Source organism: Delphinus delphis, chromosome 8, assembly GCF_949987515.2.
Source record: "Delphinus delphis chromosome 8, mDelDel1.2, whole genome shotgun sequence".
Taxonomy (NCBI): Eukaryota; Metazoa; Chordata; class Mammalia; order Artiodactyla; family Delphinidae; genus Delphinus; species Delphinus delphis.
The window spans coordinates 62,235,200-62,248,705 of record NC_082690.1 but is presented as its reverse complement, the minus strand read 5'-3'; the positions used below and the strand labels follow the sequence as shown (position 1 = coordinate 62,248,705).

At 45.3% G+C, this 13,506-nt stretch overlaps 1 protein-coding gene and 1 non-coding gene across 3 annotated transcripts; one reads left to right on the top strand and one right to left on the bottom strand.

Annotated features, from left to right (window-relative positions):
* Positions 1-901: 901 nt before the first annotated feature.
* On the top strand, positions 902-5,377 carry CAVIN3 (caveolae associated protein 3). 2 transcript variants are annotated; one of them, XR_009520389.1, is made up of 3 exons: positions 902-1,459; positions 2,029-2,630; positions 5,121-5,377. XR_009520389.1 is itself a non-coding variant. In XM_060018407.1 (2 exons), exons 1-2 carry the CDS (start codon positions 1,076-1,078, stop codon positions 2,431-2,433), a joined length of 789 nt encoding a protein of 262 aa, XP_059874390.1. In that variant the 5' UTR covers positions 902-1,075; the 3' UTR covers positions 2,434-3,279. The 2 variants fall into 2 exon arrangements, 1 of the variants encoding a protein (XP_059874390.1); XM_060018407.1 differs by lacking the exon at positions 5,121-5,377 and having other exon boundaries at positions 2,029-3,279.
* A 6,358-nt stretch (positions 5,378-11,735) lies between these two features.
* Positions 11,736-11,808, bottom strand: TRNAW-CCA (transfer RNA tryptophan (anticodon CCA)). The gene has a single exon. It is a non-coding gene; the product is annotated as a tRNA-Trp (tRNA).
* Between the last annotated feature and the right edge of the window lie 1,698 nt (positions 11,809-13,506).

The window sequence follows — 13,506 nt, the reverse complement described above, 5'->3', positions numbered from 1 at the left end:
CTACCATCAGTTCACCAAGTACTGCTAGAGACAAGGCGTGGGGTTTTCCAAACTGATGACATAATGAATCCATTACCCACATCATTAACTGGATCCTCTATGTTCACTCTCTCCCCCTCCAGGCAGCCATTTTAAATCTTCTTCACTCTCAGCAGATATTCTCACCTATTTCCAAAGAAAATTTAAAAAACATCAGGTGGGAGCCACAACTAGCCTCCAGAAGAACAAAGACATAACAGAACCTACTCTAACACTTTTAAAGGTTTCACAGGAAGAGGTGTCCTGCCTGCCCTCCAAGCTTGGGGTGCAGGACCTAGGCTCTGATGGGCTTAAAGAAAGAGAGGGAAAGAACTAGAAGAAAGAAAGCAGGGTAATGCTACACAACAGGAGGAACTAGAGAAGCAGGAAATGAGGCCTGTGGCCAAACCCTGGTGGAGACTATTAGGGAAATACCAGAGGATGCCTCCTCACTCCCTCCGCCCCTCCTCTGTCCACACTGCGGGGCCTGCTGGGTCCCAAAGCGAGGCCTCAGGCTTAAACAGTCTTAGGTTGGTAGCGGAATATCCAAGAACCTCCCAGTCTACCGCGCCCAGCGTGGGGCGCAAACGCAACACTTTGAAGCGTGGGAGGCCAGGGCAGGAGGCTGCGGAGGCCCTTTGGTTACCCCTTTGCTTTGCTAACATAGTTTCTCTGCCCACTCGATGCGAACAGCAAAATTTTCCATGGCTCGCCCTCTGCAGTGGGGAGAGTACTTTCCAGAAAGAGGCACACTAGGGAATTGGAGTAGGGGAGGGAACTCACACTCAGAGCCAGAGAGTTTGCCGGGCGGGGTGGGGCGGATCCCGGGCCAACCTGCTTCCCCGCGGGTCTCCGGGGCGGGGCGGCGGAAAGGGGGAGCGCTTCCGAAGGACCCCACCACGAACATCCCGCCTCCCGCTTTCCCTCCCGCCGCCCGGGAAGGCCAACTCCGCCTGCCTGAGTCACGGCCGGAGCTGGGGAGGAGCCGGGGAAGGCGGCCCCAGCCCAGAGCGCAGCCGGCGGCTTCAGGGAGAGCCAGGCAGGGCAGTCGGGGAGCATGGGGGAGAGCGCGCTGGAGCCGGGGCCTGTTCCCGGAGCGCCGGCTAGGGGCCCGGTGCACGCCGTCACGGTGGTGACCCTGCTGGAGAAGCTGGCCACCATGCTGGAGGCGCTGCGCGAGCGGCAGGGGGGCCTGGCTCAGAGGCAGGGCGGCCTGGCGGGCTCCGTGCGTCGCATCCAGAGCCGCCTGGGCGCGCTGAGTCGCAGCCACGACACCACGAGCAACGCGCTGGCGCAGCTGCTGGCCAAGGCTGAGCGCGTGGGCTCGCACGCCGATGCCGCCCAGGAGCGCGCAGTGCGCCGAGCCGCCCAGGTGCAGCGGCTGGAGGCCAACCACGGGCTGCTGGTGGCGCGCGGGAAGCTCCACGTTCTGCTTTTCAAGGTCAGTGACCTCAGGCGTCCCCTGATCGGGGCCTTTCCCGCGGGCCACCACCTGGGGGCTCCCCCTCCCATCCGCCTACCACACCCACATTCCTGACCCTACCCTCCTCCGGTCTCGTGGAAACCACTTCCAGGCCCTCGCGCGCTTCCCACCACCGAGCCCCAGCCTTCCCTCACACCCCTGAACCCAGCCAATCAAAGCCCGCCCAGGCCACGCCCAGCCACGTCCACAGCAGTTGCTCCAAGTCCCAGCCCATCCCCAGATGAAAAGAACGGTGGCGGAAGTGCATCCCGAGACAGTTCGCCCCCTCCTCCTGTTCTTGCCCCTGCGGCTACCATCCTGTCTCATGTCGCTAACCGGGTTCCACAAACTTCTGCAGTTCCCCTGCCCTAGGTCTCCCCACCTCCCTCCAACCCACGCCCCCCTTTCCCACGCCTGCCTTTTCTTTCCCATACGCGGCTGCGGAGGCTAAGGGTGGGGTGGGTTCCCCTGGTGTCATTGAGGAGGGAGGCTCAGGCTGGTGCGGGATAGGGGGCTGCCAGGGCCAGTGCTGTGTCCATCACTTGCAGGAGGAGGCTGAAATCCCGGCCAAGGCCTTCCAGAAGGCGCCGGAGCCCTTAGGCCCGGCGGACCAGGCCGAACCTGGCCCACAGCAGCCAGAGGGCGAAGGTGGGGAGAGCTCAGACGAGGAGGAGCCCGTGGAGTCCAGGGCGCTGCGGCTGCGGCGCGCCGGGTTGGTGCATAGCTTGCGAAGGGCCTTCTCGGGCCGGAAAGGGCCTGCAGCGCCATCCCCCACGCCCGTTAAGCCTCCTCGCCTTGGGCCTGGCCGGAGCACTGAGGGCCAGCCGGAAGCCCAGCCTGAGTCGGAGTCTAAGCAGGAACCAGAACCTCCGCAGGATGCCGAGGAAGATCCCGGGAGACCTAGGGCTGCCGAAGCAGCAGCGGCTGTGCTCCAAATAGAGAGTGCGGCCTAATGGCTGGTGCTGCCTGCCTCCCCCGCGCCGATGCCTAGCCCCGAAATAAATCTCCCTCTGAGGATGCAGCGTTCCCGCCCAAATAAGGAGTGACTCCTGCATCCACAGCCCAGCACTGGCCCTCCCTTCCTGGCTTCTTAAGCCCAGCGCCCTGTGTCCTTTAAAAGAGCAGCCGCTCACACCTGCTTACACTCACCGTCAATAAAAGTCATGGCGCCTAATCCGGACTCCATGTGAAGGGGTGGGGGAAAGGCGATGCAAGGAATAAGACAGACGCTGGCACCTGGAGTGTGGCTTCCATTTCCAACAGATCATTGTGTGATTTCTCCAGTTTGCACTGAATCCTGGGCTCTCCCCCAGTGGCACATAGACACATCCTTCTGGCTACTTGCTCCTTCGGCACTTTCCTCCTCGGGACATACAATCATAATTTTTTCCCAACATCTAGTACGGTCCCTTGCTGTAGGTGCTCAATAAATGTCAACTTGTGGTTTTCCCCTTAGTCTCTTCTTCCTCTACCGCCTCTTAAAAGTTGGGTTTTCTGAGATTCTGTTCTTAGCCCTCTTCTCATTCTGAGTATTCTTCCATTAACTCCCACTGCTGAGGCTGTCCAATGGGCCACATACCCCCTAGACCACTGTCTTGAGCTGTATTTGAAAAGGAATCCAAACTCCAAATGCATCCAAAAGAAGCAGTGTGTCTTCTACCTTTTAATTAAGTTCAATTCAACAGCTATTTATTGAGCACTTACTATGTATCATTCAAAACTGCTCCTCCTCCTGTGTTTTCTTTACCAGCGAATGGCACCATCATCCATCCAGAAACCTGGGAGTCTTCACTGGCTCCTCCTTTCTCTCCTTCCCCTACCACATGGAAACAGTTATCCTGCTGATAACTCTGATCTCTTCTCTTTTCTTAATACCCATTGCTGCTGCTCTATTTTAGGCTTCGTCTTTCATCTGACCATTATTTGAACTGCCAATCTGATCACATCACCTTCCTGATCCAGACCCTTCAATAGTTCCCCATCACCTTCAGAATAAAGTCCAAGTTCTTGAATGTTACCTTCAAGGCCCTTCATGAGCTGGTACCTGCCCGTTTTTGTAGCCTCACCTCTTGCCACTTCCCCTCATTCTACTACTGAATCACGATGAGCCGTGTGCTCCCACTCTCATCTCTACTGTCCTACAAAAGGCAGCAAGGTACCCCTGTTTTAGGGCCAGATGCTTCTCTTCCTAGCACCACCTGCACGCTTCAGCGCTAACTGCACTAATGGTGATTGTTTGCCATTACTCTCCCGCCACCACCCCAGCTCCACCAGACTGTGGCTCCTTTGCAGTAGAGACTGTCTTATTCATTTCTGTATTCCCCATGCCTGGTGCACAGTAGGCCCTCGCGAGCATCACAGAAAAAAGGAGAAGTGGGAGGGGGTTGGCTCGGGATAGGAGTGTGGTCATCCACCCGTTCATGCAGTCATTGTTGTATAAAAATACTTTGAGTACCTATTGTGTTCCAGGCCCTATAGTATCTCTCGTGAACACCAAGAGGACAATCCCTTCTGAGGTACTCAAGGACCTCGGAGTGTAGGGAGATACAAACATATAATGACTGATGTAAGTGCAGTGATAGTTATACCTAGGTTATTTTGAGAGGAAAGGGGAAAGGGACACAACCTAACCTGAAGGAGGAAAGGGAGGGGATGTTCTTGGAAAAGGTAACTAGAGGGATGGGAAACAGGAATGGTGAGGGGCAGTAGAGCTCAGTGGTTAATGATTTGGGTTCGTAGTTCCCTCAGCTATTCAAAGGGATGGTGATAGCCCCTACTGGGCTGATACGAGGATTAAATGATGTTAAGTGCCTAGCACAGTACGTGGAACATAGTTTGTTTCAGGTATATAATCCATTCGTCCACTCATTTGACAAATATTTCCTGAACCCCGAGGGTCTGCCAGGCACTATTTTAAGAGCTGGGAATACAGTGACACACAAGAATGACAAGATCCCAGCCTCCGTGGACTTAAATTCTAGTAAGGGGAAGACAGGCAATAAAGAAGTAAACTTATAAGCCAGATAAAAACAAGTAAATGTATGAACTAGAAGGGCCTTCTGGTTATGGGCTCTGAAGAAAAGAAAACACTAAGGATACAGATAATTACTGGGGAGGATGAGTGCTTTAAATGAGGACGTTGGAGACTTAAAGTGGGACCAGAGTTCAACAGTGACGTTTTAAATAAATTTCTATGGACTCAATTAGAAGAGGCCAAGCCCCTACCTGCTACAGTTGGTAGGAAGTCTGTTTCCAGTCACTTTAGGGCTCTTCCACTTCCTTAGATTGTGCAGTTATACCAGGGGGTTCACACCGTCTCAGTGTCTCTCAGACTGTATATCTCTGCTGCTATTGCTCCTTATAGCCACACGATGTCACTGTTGGGGTACCAGTGTCCTGGTCGGTGCCTCATCCTACAACCCAGAGGTCGGCCTGTCAAGCTCTGTGCCCTGAACCAGAGGTCTTTCCATGGAGGGTGGCTCTGCAGTTGCTCCATTTCCTCTGGAGAAATTCAGGGCTCCTCCTCCAGGCTTCCAAACCTTAGTGCACAGACCATTCAGCTTCCCAGCAACCACTCATTTCAAGGTTTTGCCATCACTGAGGGGCTGGTCTGAACAGGCTCAGTTCTCTGTCCCCAAAGAAGAATAAATCCTTGTTGCATTTCAAATCCTTGGAAATCCAATTTCCCCCTTTCAACCCCCGCACAAAACTGAGAGCTCAAATGCATGTTTCTCACATAAAATAGCTTGATAGATCATTGGGAAGCACACGAAGGCTCAGAGATCCTGGACCCTGACCCCTAGGAATCCAAAGGCTTGGCTAACTTTGATGGGTGTTACTTTTTATTCCTTCCTGATGCTTCTACCGCAGCAAATAATAAAAATCAAGTTAAAACAAAAGCGACTTCATTTTTTAATAGTTCTCTTCGTGACATTGCATTCTTCATTGTCGCTGCTATCATTATTATTACTATTACTATGAACTAAAGGGAATGGGGACACTGACACAGAGATCCAACTTGTCATCCAGCATATGTGGCATTTAGGTGGCTGCCTTAACCAGGGGGGAGGCACACTGGTGGATTACCAAAATTCAGAGACTCATTCTCAGTTTTTAAGGTCAGAAATGCAAATTTATTATGTGTTCCGGCATGAATAGGCTGAAAGGGATTAATCAGCAATGACCTATTCAGAAAACACTGATTAACTTGAGTGCTGAATTCATTAATTTCCCTGAGAAGTCTAACTGGTAAGTGAACTAGAATAATCTAGCTAGCTAGTCAGAACATTTTCCATCCTGCAAGAAAGTCTACATGGGAAACTGAAGTAAGATCTTAAAGTGTAAAGAAACAGAATAGGGCTTCCTTGGTGGCTCAGTGGTTAAGAGTCTACCTGCCAATGCAGGGGACATGGGTTTGAGCCCTGGTCCGGGAAGATCCCACATGCCATGGAGCAACTAAGCCCGTGCGCCACAACTACGAAGCCTGTGCACCACAACTACTGAGTCTGCGCTCTAGAGCCCACGAGTCACAACTACTGAGCCCACGTGCCACAACTACTGAAGCCCGTGGGCCTAGAGCCCGTGCTGTGCAACAAGAGAAGCCACCGCAGTGAGAAGCCCGTACACCACAACGAAGAGTAACCCCTGCTCACTGCAACTAGAGAAAGCCGCGCACAGCAATGAAGAACCAAAGCAGAAAAAAAAAAAAAAAAAGGAATAGTGAAAACAGGATGAAGATAATGGGCAGGGATAATTATCCAACCTGCCTGCTTTTTTTCTGCTGTGATATTCCTCCTGCATGGGTAAGACTACATTCCTGGTAGGAAGTGTCTTCCTCTGTTAAGTACTGGAGATCCTTTTGACTTCCCTTTACTGAGAGTTGAATCATATAACTTCCGCATTGAAGAGAACTAGAAAGCCATTGAATCCACCTGCATTTCCAACACTTAAACATCCTTTACCATTTGACAGCCTATCCTTAGCTGGCTTACATTTGAAAAAGTCCAGTGACAAGGAACTCACTGCCTCTTAGGCAACTCTATTTTTGGACAACTTTGATAGGAAACTTTGTAAGATCACAATATGTCTTTATGGTTTCCCATATGTGGCAGTTGGCCTCACTTCTGCAACATCTGTACACCAAAATTCCTTTATTTTTATGATGTGCGTGTCCTTGGAGTCCAGCTCCAGCAGGGCACACAGGACTGACTTATGTAGGATTTCTCCCACCATCTCTTCCTTAGGCTAAACATCGCTGCTTTTATTCAGTCATTCCTTGTGATATGTTCCTTCCAATCTTGGCCTTTCTTTGGCGAATTGTTTTAGTTCATTTGTATCCATGTTAAATAGAGAGATGGCAAAGTACATGGAAAAAGCATCTTCTTCACAGCTGAACTTTATTGCTGGTGAATGGGAATTCTCTTTTTTCAGGTCTGTCTGTTAGGAGGATTAAATAAAGTTTTTCATGTATTCATTCATTCACTTGATATTCCTTGTGCTAGGTGATGGGGATGGATGGTGTATGACACAGACAGGAGTGCTGCTCTCATGGAACTTATATTAAACTGGAACTTATATTAAGCTGCGAATTGTAATAAAGTTTTAAATAGGTGTTATAATGAGAGAAATATAAGGTCCTATAAGAGCCCCAGAAATGGGACCTTTTATCCAGTAGGGTGGCAGTAATTACAGAGGAGTCGTTCCCTCTAACCTGATTTCCTCTTTTATTTTTTTTTTCTATCCTGTTGTATTATTTCTTAGTATGTAAGTTTCTCAAGTGACTTTTTGGAATGACCTGATATATAATAAAAACTAGTCATCTGAGTGTCTGATTGACACACTAAATTGAACACATTTAAAACTGCTCCTCTTTTCTCAAAAGTCACGATTCTCCTCCGTTAATCACCTTAGAAAGTGTTACAATCACCTTAGAAAGTGTTACAGTCAAAGACCTGAATTTCACCACCCGCTGAAATCCCGGCATCCAATGAGTCGCCAAGTCCTGCATATTCTTTCTTAGTAATTCTTGTGAAATTTTCTCTCATAAATAACTAATAAATTTGGGTCCACTAGGAGGATTTGAGAAGAAACCCTACAGTCTGGAAGGCAGAACAGAGAACCGGAGAGAAGTTGAATACTGCACTTTTCTCCTGGGCAAAATGGAGCTGATCATACTACCTACCATGCAGGTTTGTTGTGAGTTAAATGGGTGGGTACATGTAAAAGGCTCAGAATTGTGCCAGGCATATGAGAGCTTAACTTTCACTGTTGTTTTGTTATGGTCACTTGATCCCTAAATTCAGTCAATCCCGAAACGAGGTTTACCATGGACGTTTTCATTTATGTGAACTAATAAATATGCTTTTTGTTTAACCCTAGTTTTAGTTTTTTTGATGTATTTGATTTTCCCCTGCAGCTGAAAGATTCCTAATAGATACAGTCTCATTGGCGGTGAAACCAACATGAAGGGCGAGGGCAGCATCTTATCCTTGTATCCTCAGCACTTAGTGCAGGACCTGTCACAGAGTAGGTACTGAATATTTGGAGAATAAGCAAATTTATTCCATTGAGGTGCTAGGGACACAAGAATGAACAAGAACCTGCCCTCGAGGAGCTGGCGCACAGCTGAACCTTGTTTGTTGTCTTTCGTCGGAGCGCTGTTGCCTCCTCCCAGGCAGACTAAGGCTTAGTAGAGACAGTACCTGGGGCCCACAATCCTTTCTGGGCCCATGACAATGCTTTAGTTTTTTTAAAATCAGAAGAAAAAAAAAAGAACTTTTAGGTAAAAGAAACGTTTTAATATATGATGTTAATATATTAATTACACAACACAGTTGTAAAATGTAATTAAAAATGTGGTTACCAGAGGCCGGGGGGTGCGGGGCATGGGAATTGGATGAAGGTGGTCAAAAGGTACAAACTTCCAGTTATAAGTTAAATAATACTAGGGATGTAGTGTACAACGTGATCAATATAATTGACACTGCTGCGTGTTATAGTTGAAAGTTGTTAAGAGTAAATCTTAAGAGGTCTCATCACAAAGAAAAAAAATTTTTTTCTATTTCTTTAACTTTGCATCTCTATGAGACGATGGATGTTCACTAAACTTATTGTGATAATCATCTCATGATGTATGCAAGTCAAATCATTATGCTAAACGTATACAGTGCTATATGTTAATTATGTCTCAACAAAACTGGAAGAAAAAAAATTTTTAATGGAGGAAGGAGCTTCCCATCTAATTTTCTAGTTTCTTTCCTCCTTTTTTTTAGGGTAACTCTATTTAAGTTCTGTTCAATTTTGTTTTTTATATATCTTTATTGGAGTATAATTGCTTTACAATGTTGTGTTAGTTTTTGCTGTACAACAAAGTGAATCAGCTATACGTATACATATATCCCCATATCTCCCCCCTCTTGAGCCTCCCTCCCACCCTCCCCATCACAGGAGCACAGTCAATCTCCTTGTGCTATACAGCAGCTCCCCACTAGCTATCTATTTTACCTATACTAGTGTATATCTGTCAATGCTACTCTCTCAATTCGTCCAGGCCTCCCCTTCCCCCCCGTGTCCACAAGTCTGTTCTCTACGTCTGCGTCTCTATTCCTGCACTGCCACTAGGTTCATCAGTACCATTTTTCTAGGTTCCATATATATGTGTTAATATATGGTATTTGTTTTTCTGTTTCTGACTTCACTCTGTGTGACAGTCTCTAGGTCCATCCATGTCTCTACAAATGACTCAATTTTGTTCCTTTTTATGGCTGAGTAATATTCCATTGTATATATGTGCCACATCTTCTTTATCCATTCACTAAGTTCAGTACAATTTTTAAAACTATTGCTTATCATTGAAAGAGATGATTTCTTCTGGACTGTATTTGGAGGAGATTCACTGTATGGTAAATGAGCCAGGGCAATGGTCCAGGCTAGCAGGAATTCTCCTTATGACACAGAGTTTTCAGTGTGACTTTTTCTCTTTTCTTTAGCAATTAACAACGCAGAGTTTTCCTTCTCCTCCCTGAAATTACTTGCTGCAGGATGGTGGTCTGTTTGATTTCTTGGTCAGCTCTGCAAGTTCTACTTGTATAAGCATCAAACTCATTTCAAAGAAGCTCAGGCCTGCAGCCCATGGACTCTGTTCTCATTACTACAAACTAAATTATGTTTCTTCTGCACTTCTGGACGTGCCCACTCACTGTGTGTTCTGCCAGCTCTGTGCGTGCGTCTTTGTGACTTGCAGTTGTGACCATCCTTGCTTTGATCCTCACTGCTATTGGCAGCACTTCCTATTTGTGGTTTGGGCTTTCAGATGTTTCCTAGTTTCATCAAAGATGCACAGAGTTTGCATTTATGTTTCTCTTTCCTACTTTAGGATTTTTTCCAAAAGGATAAGATGAGGAGAAAAATACACAGTGCAAATATGGGACATCATGTAACAAATATGCACCATTTCCCTCTCGCGTGATGGTTTAAGAAACTTAAAATTGATTTTATAGAGTATAGATCCAAACAGGGTGTTCCGATCATCTGAATGTAATACAAATATCTCTGAAAATTAAAGAAAAATATAACCTCATCCAGGGAAACACTAAGGATCATGAAGCCAGAGCATTTAGCTCCTCAGATGGCATTCTCGTGCAACTAACAGAGAATAGTAGCTCATAGATAAAACAGACGAACCCTTATTAATGGAGTTTTACCTTAAATTCCCCAGCTTTTACAATTTTGGGGGGTTAAAGTATAGACAACTTTTCCTTAGAGTCATAACTTGATCCTGCTTACTTTTTTCACACACACACACACACACACACACACACAAACATTTTAAAACATTTTAATATTTACCTTAGTTGAATTCCAGTTTCTAGGGAGACCTTTGGAGAACTCTCTATTGATGTCTATACACACAGATATATCCATCTACATACGGATGAACACACACACATACACACATGTATATATACATATACACACATATATTATATATATGTACACACACATACACACATATTTCTACCTGAATGTTATATTTCATAAATTTCCAAAAAACAGTTAGGAATGTCAAGTTAGAACTAAATTAATATAACATTAAAACACAATCAAATCATACTAAAATTATTAGAGAAAGAAATAAAATTACATTTCTGAAAACTTAAATGAGCAACTTTGTGTAGAACAATATCTACAAATCCAACTGATCTTCACAAAATCGCTCCTCAAAAGATATTTCCGTTATTATCTCGTGTTATCATTTACATTTAGTTCTCCAGATATCAAGCCAGACATTATCGCTTTTTTGTTTAAAAGCAAATAGAGGGGCTTCCCTGGTGGTGCAGTGGTTGGGAGTCCGCCTGCCGATGCAGGGGACACGGGTTTGTGCCCCGGTCCGGGAAGATCCCACATGCCGCGGAGCGGCTGGACCCGTGAGCCATGGCCGCTTGGCCTGCGCGTCCGGAGCCTGTGCTCCGCGACGGGAGAGGCCACAACGGTGGGAGTCCCGCATACCGCAAAAAAAAAAAAAAAAAAAAGCAAATAGAGAACATTTAGAAAACTTTGTTCATAAGAAATTTAAGTCGTTTCAGCTTAAGTATAATAACTGACTCTTAGGGATTCCCTGGCGGTCCAGTGGTTAAACTCAGCGCTTCCACTGCAGGGGGCACAGGTTCGATCCCTGCTTGGGGAACTAAGATCCCACATGCCACGCGGCGCGACCAAGAAAAAAAAAAGAAAAGAAATAACTGACTCTTTGCATGGATTAAAACATGCCCTTTTCATATCCCCCAAATGCATCTTCTGTAATAATTTTCTTGATTTTGACAGAGATAAAACATATGGCCATCTTTAAGAATTAAGGCTCATAAATGACTTATTTTACCAATAAACATTTTTCTATTTTAATTAGCAACATCAAATAAGGAAATGCCCAAATTGAGAGATAATACATCTTGCAGTTCTATTATATTATATACTTTTACCACTATACTTTTGGATTTAAAACAAAACATTTAGAATAAAAGTTGCCAAACTTGGAATTGTACAAATTAATTCAAGAAACCTCATACAGGAATTGGACTTAAATGGGAGTTGTGATAGATTCCCTCTCCTTCCTGATTCTGAAGCATCAGTTTCTAGGTAGAATTTTTGACTGGCTGAAAAGACCCCATCCATCCTTGTCTCTCCCTCTAGAATTTATATGTAGGAGAAATTTCTTTTTCTTTTTTTAGGCCATGTTGTGCAGCATGTGGGATCTTAGTTCCCTGACCAGGGATCGAACCTGTGCCCCCTGCACTGGAAGCATGGCGTCTTAACCACTGGACCACCAGGGAAGTCCCATGTGGGAGAAACTTCTTGATAATTATTTGGGTATATTTTGTTTTAAGTATCTTTATTTTTCTCCCTGATATGTTGCTTGATTCAGTTTATCAAGATCATACTTATCTCTGAAAGGGAAAATTCATGAAAAACTATCCTGAAAAAAAGTCACGACTTTAGACATGATTTAAGTCAGGATGGCATTTTACTTTCCTCGAATGATGTCCATATTACTTCAGTATGCTTGAGAACTATAGTTCATTTTGGGATACACAAAGCTGATAGTAAAAAAATGTTTTCACAGGCAAATCACACATTTAACCAGAACTGATAATATTTACAATTTCTCAGCTTTTCACACATATAACTCACACATTCGTTCCGGTCAAAATGCACTCTTCAGGAAATAAGTTTCAAAACGGAGTGTCTCATATTTATGAATGGAAATTTCATGTTCGCAACTATTTTCTTAAAAAAAAAATTTTTTTAAGTCTTTAATTTGTTACGATGTTGCTTCTGTTTTTTTATGTTTTAGTTTTTTGGCTGCAAGGCATGTGGGCTTTTAGCTCCCCGAACGGGGATCAAACCCGCACCCCCGGGCTTCCCTGGTGGCGCAGTGGTTGAGAGTCCACCTGCCGATGCAGGGGTCACGGGTTCGTGCCCCGGTCCGGGAAGGTCCCACATGCCGCGGAGCGGCTGGGCCCGTGAGCCATGGCCGCTGAGCCTGCGCGTCCGGAGCCTGTGCTCCGCAACGGAAGAGGCCACAACAGTGAGAGGCCTGCGTACCGCAAAATAAATAAATAAATAAATAAAAATACCCGCACCCCCTACATTGGAAGGCGAAGTCTTAACCATTGGACCGCCAGGGAAGTCCCTATTTTCAAATATTTGCTTAGAAGGCATCTTTTAGAGCAAACACATTTTGGAAATATTGTCACATTATTTCAAGATCAGAATACCCTTTCCTGCCCCCAACTCCTGGAAGACATTTCTTTCCTCCATGGACAGAAAGATTAAAAATATGCATTTCAAACAGAATAATTCAAAGCTAAAAGCATCAGTTTATAATTGGGCAGGTATAAGTGCTTACAACTTCAATATTTTAGTTTGTTTCCAGTTTCCACTGTCACCACTCTCACATCTATTGACTTCTATTGAATTTCCTTTTGCTAAGTTAAGATTCTTCATTATTTTAGATCCTCTCTATTTTAAGTTGACACATGGAGGGACATTTTACATAAAGTAGGAATTATTATTTCTTTGATTCGATAGAATTTGCCTTTAAAATTTGCAGAACATTGTGTGGATCTCAGGTTGTTGATGTACCCAGGGATATGCTAAGGGATCAGAGAATAGAGACAACATTAGCAAAAGGAAAAAAATCACAAATGGTATCCATTAGGGAAGTCCTTAACAGATCATGTCACCACCTGCAATATCATGGGAGAACAGGTTTTGGCACTGAGAACTTGCTGATCCCTAGATGATGGTATAGACTCAGCAGATGCTATGGTGAAAATTGTGGCAGGCATGAGATACATTTGTGGAAGAGTGAAAAACTGTTCTCCACTACCAAAGCATCCTCCTTTCTGCTCAGTAAACAGGTGATAATATATTGAGCATACTAATGCAAAGGGCCCTTTATGTGTCTAGACAAAGAAGCCCACTATAATTGTTATTATACAGTATTATTCTGGGAGTTCTACTTAATA

What these genes read in the sequence shown, in the direction of transcription:
- CAVIN3 (XM_060018407.1), top strand. Translation starts at nt 1,076, where the DNA reads ATGGGGGAGAGCGCGCTGGAGCCGGGGCCTGTTCCCGGAGCGCCGGCT. An exon ending in TCCACGTTCTGCTTTTCAAG is followed by an intron (nt 1,460 to 2,028) that starts GTCAGTGACCTC and finishes CATCACTTGCAG; the next exon opens with GAGGAGGCTGAAATCCCGGC.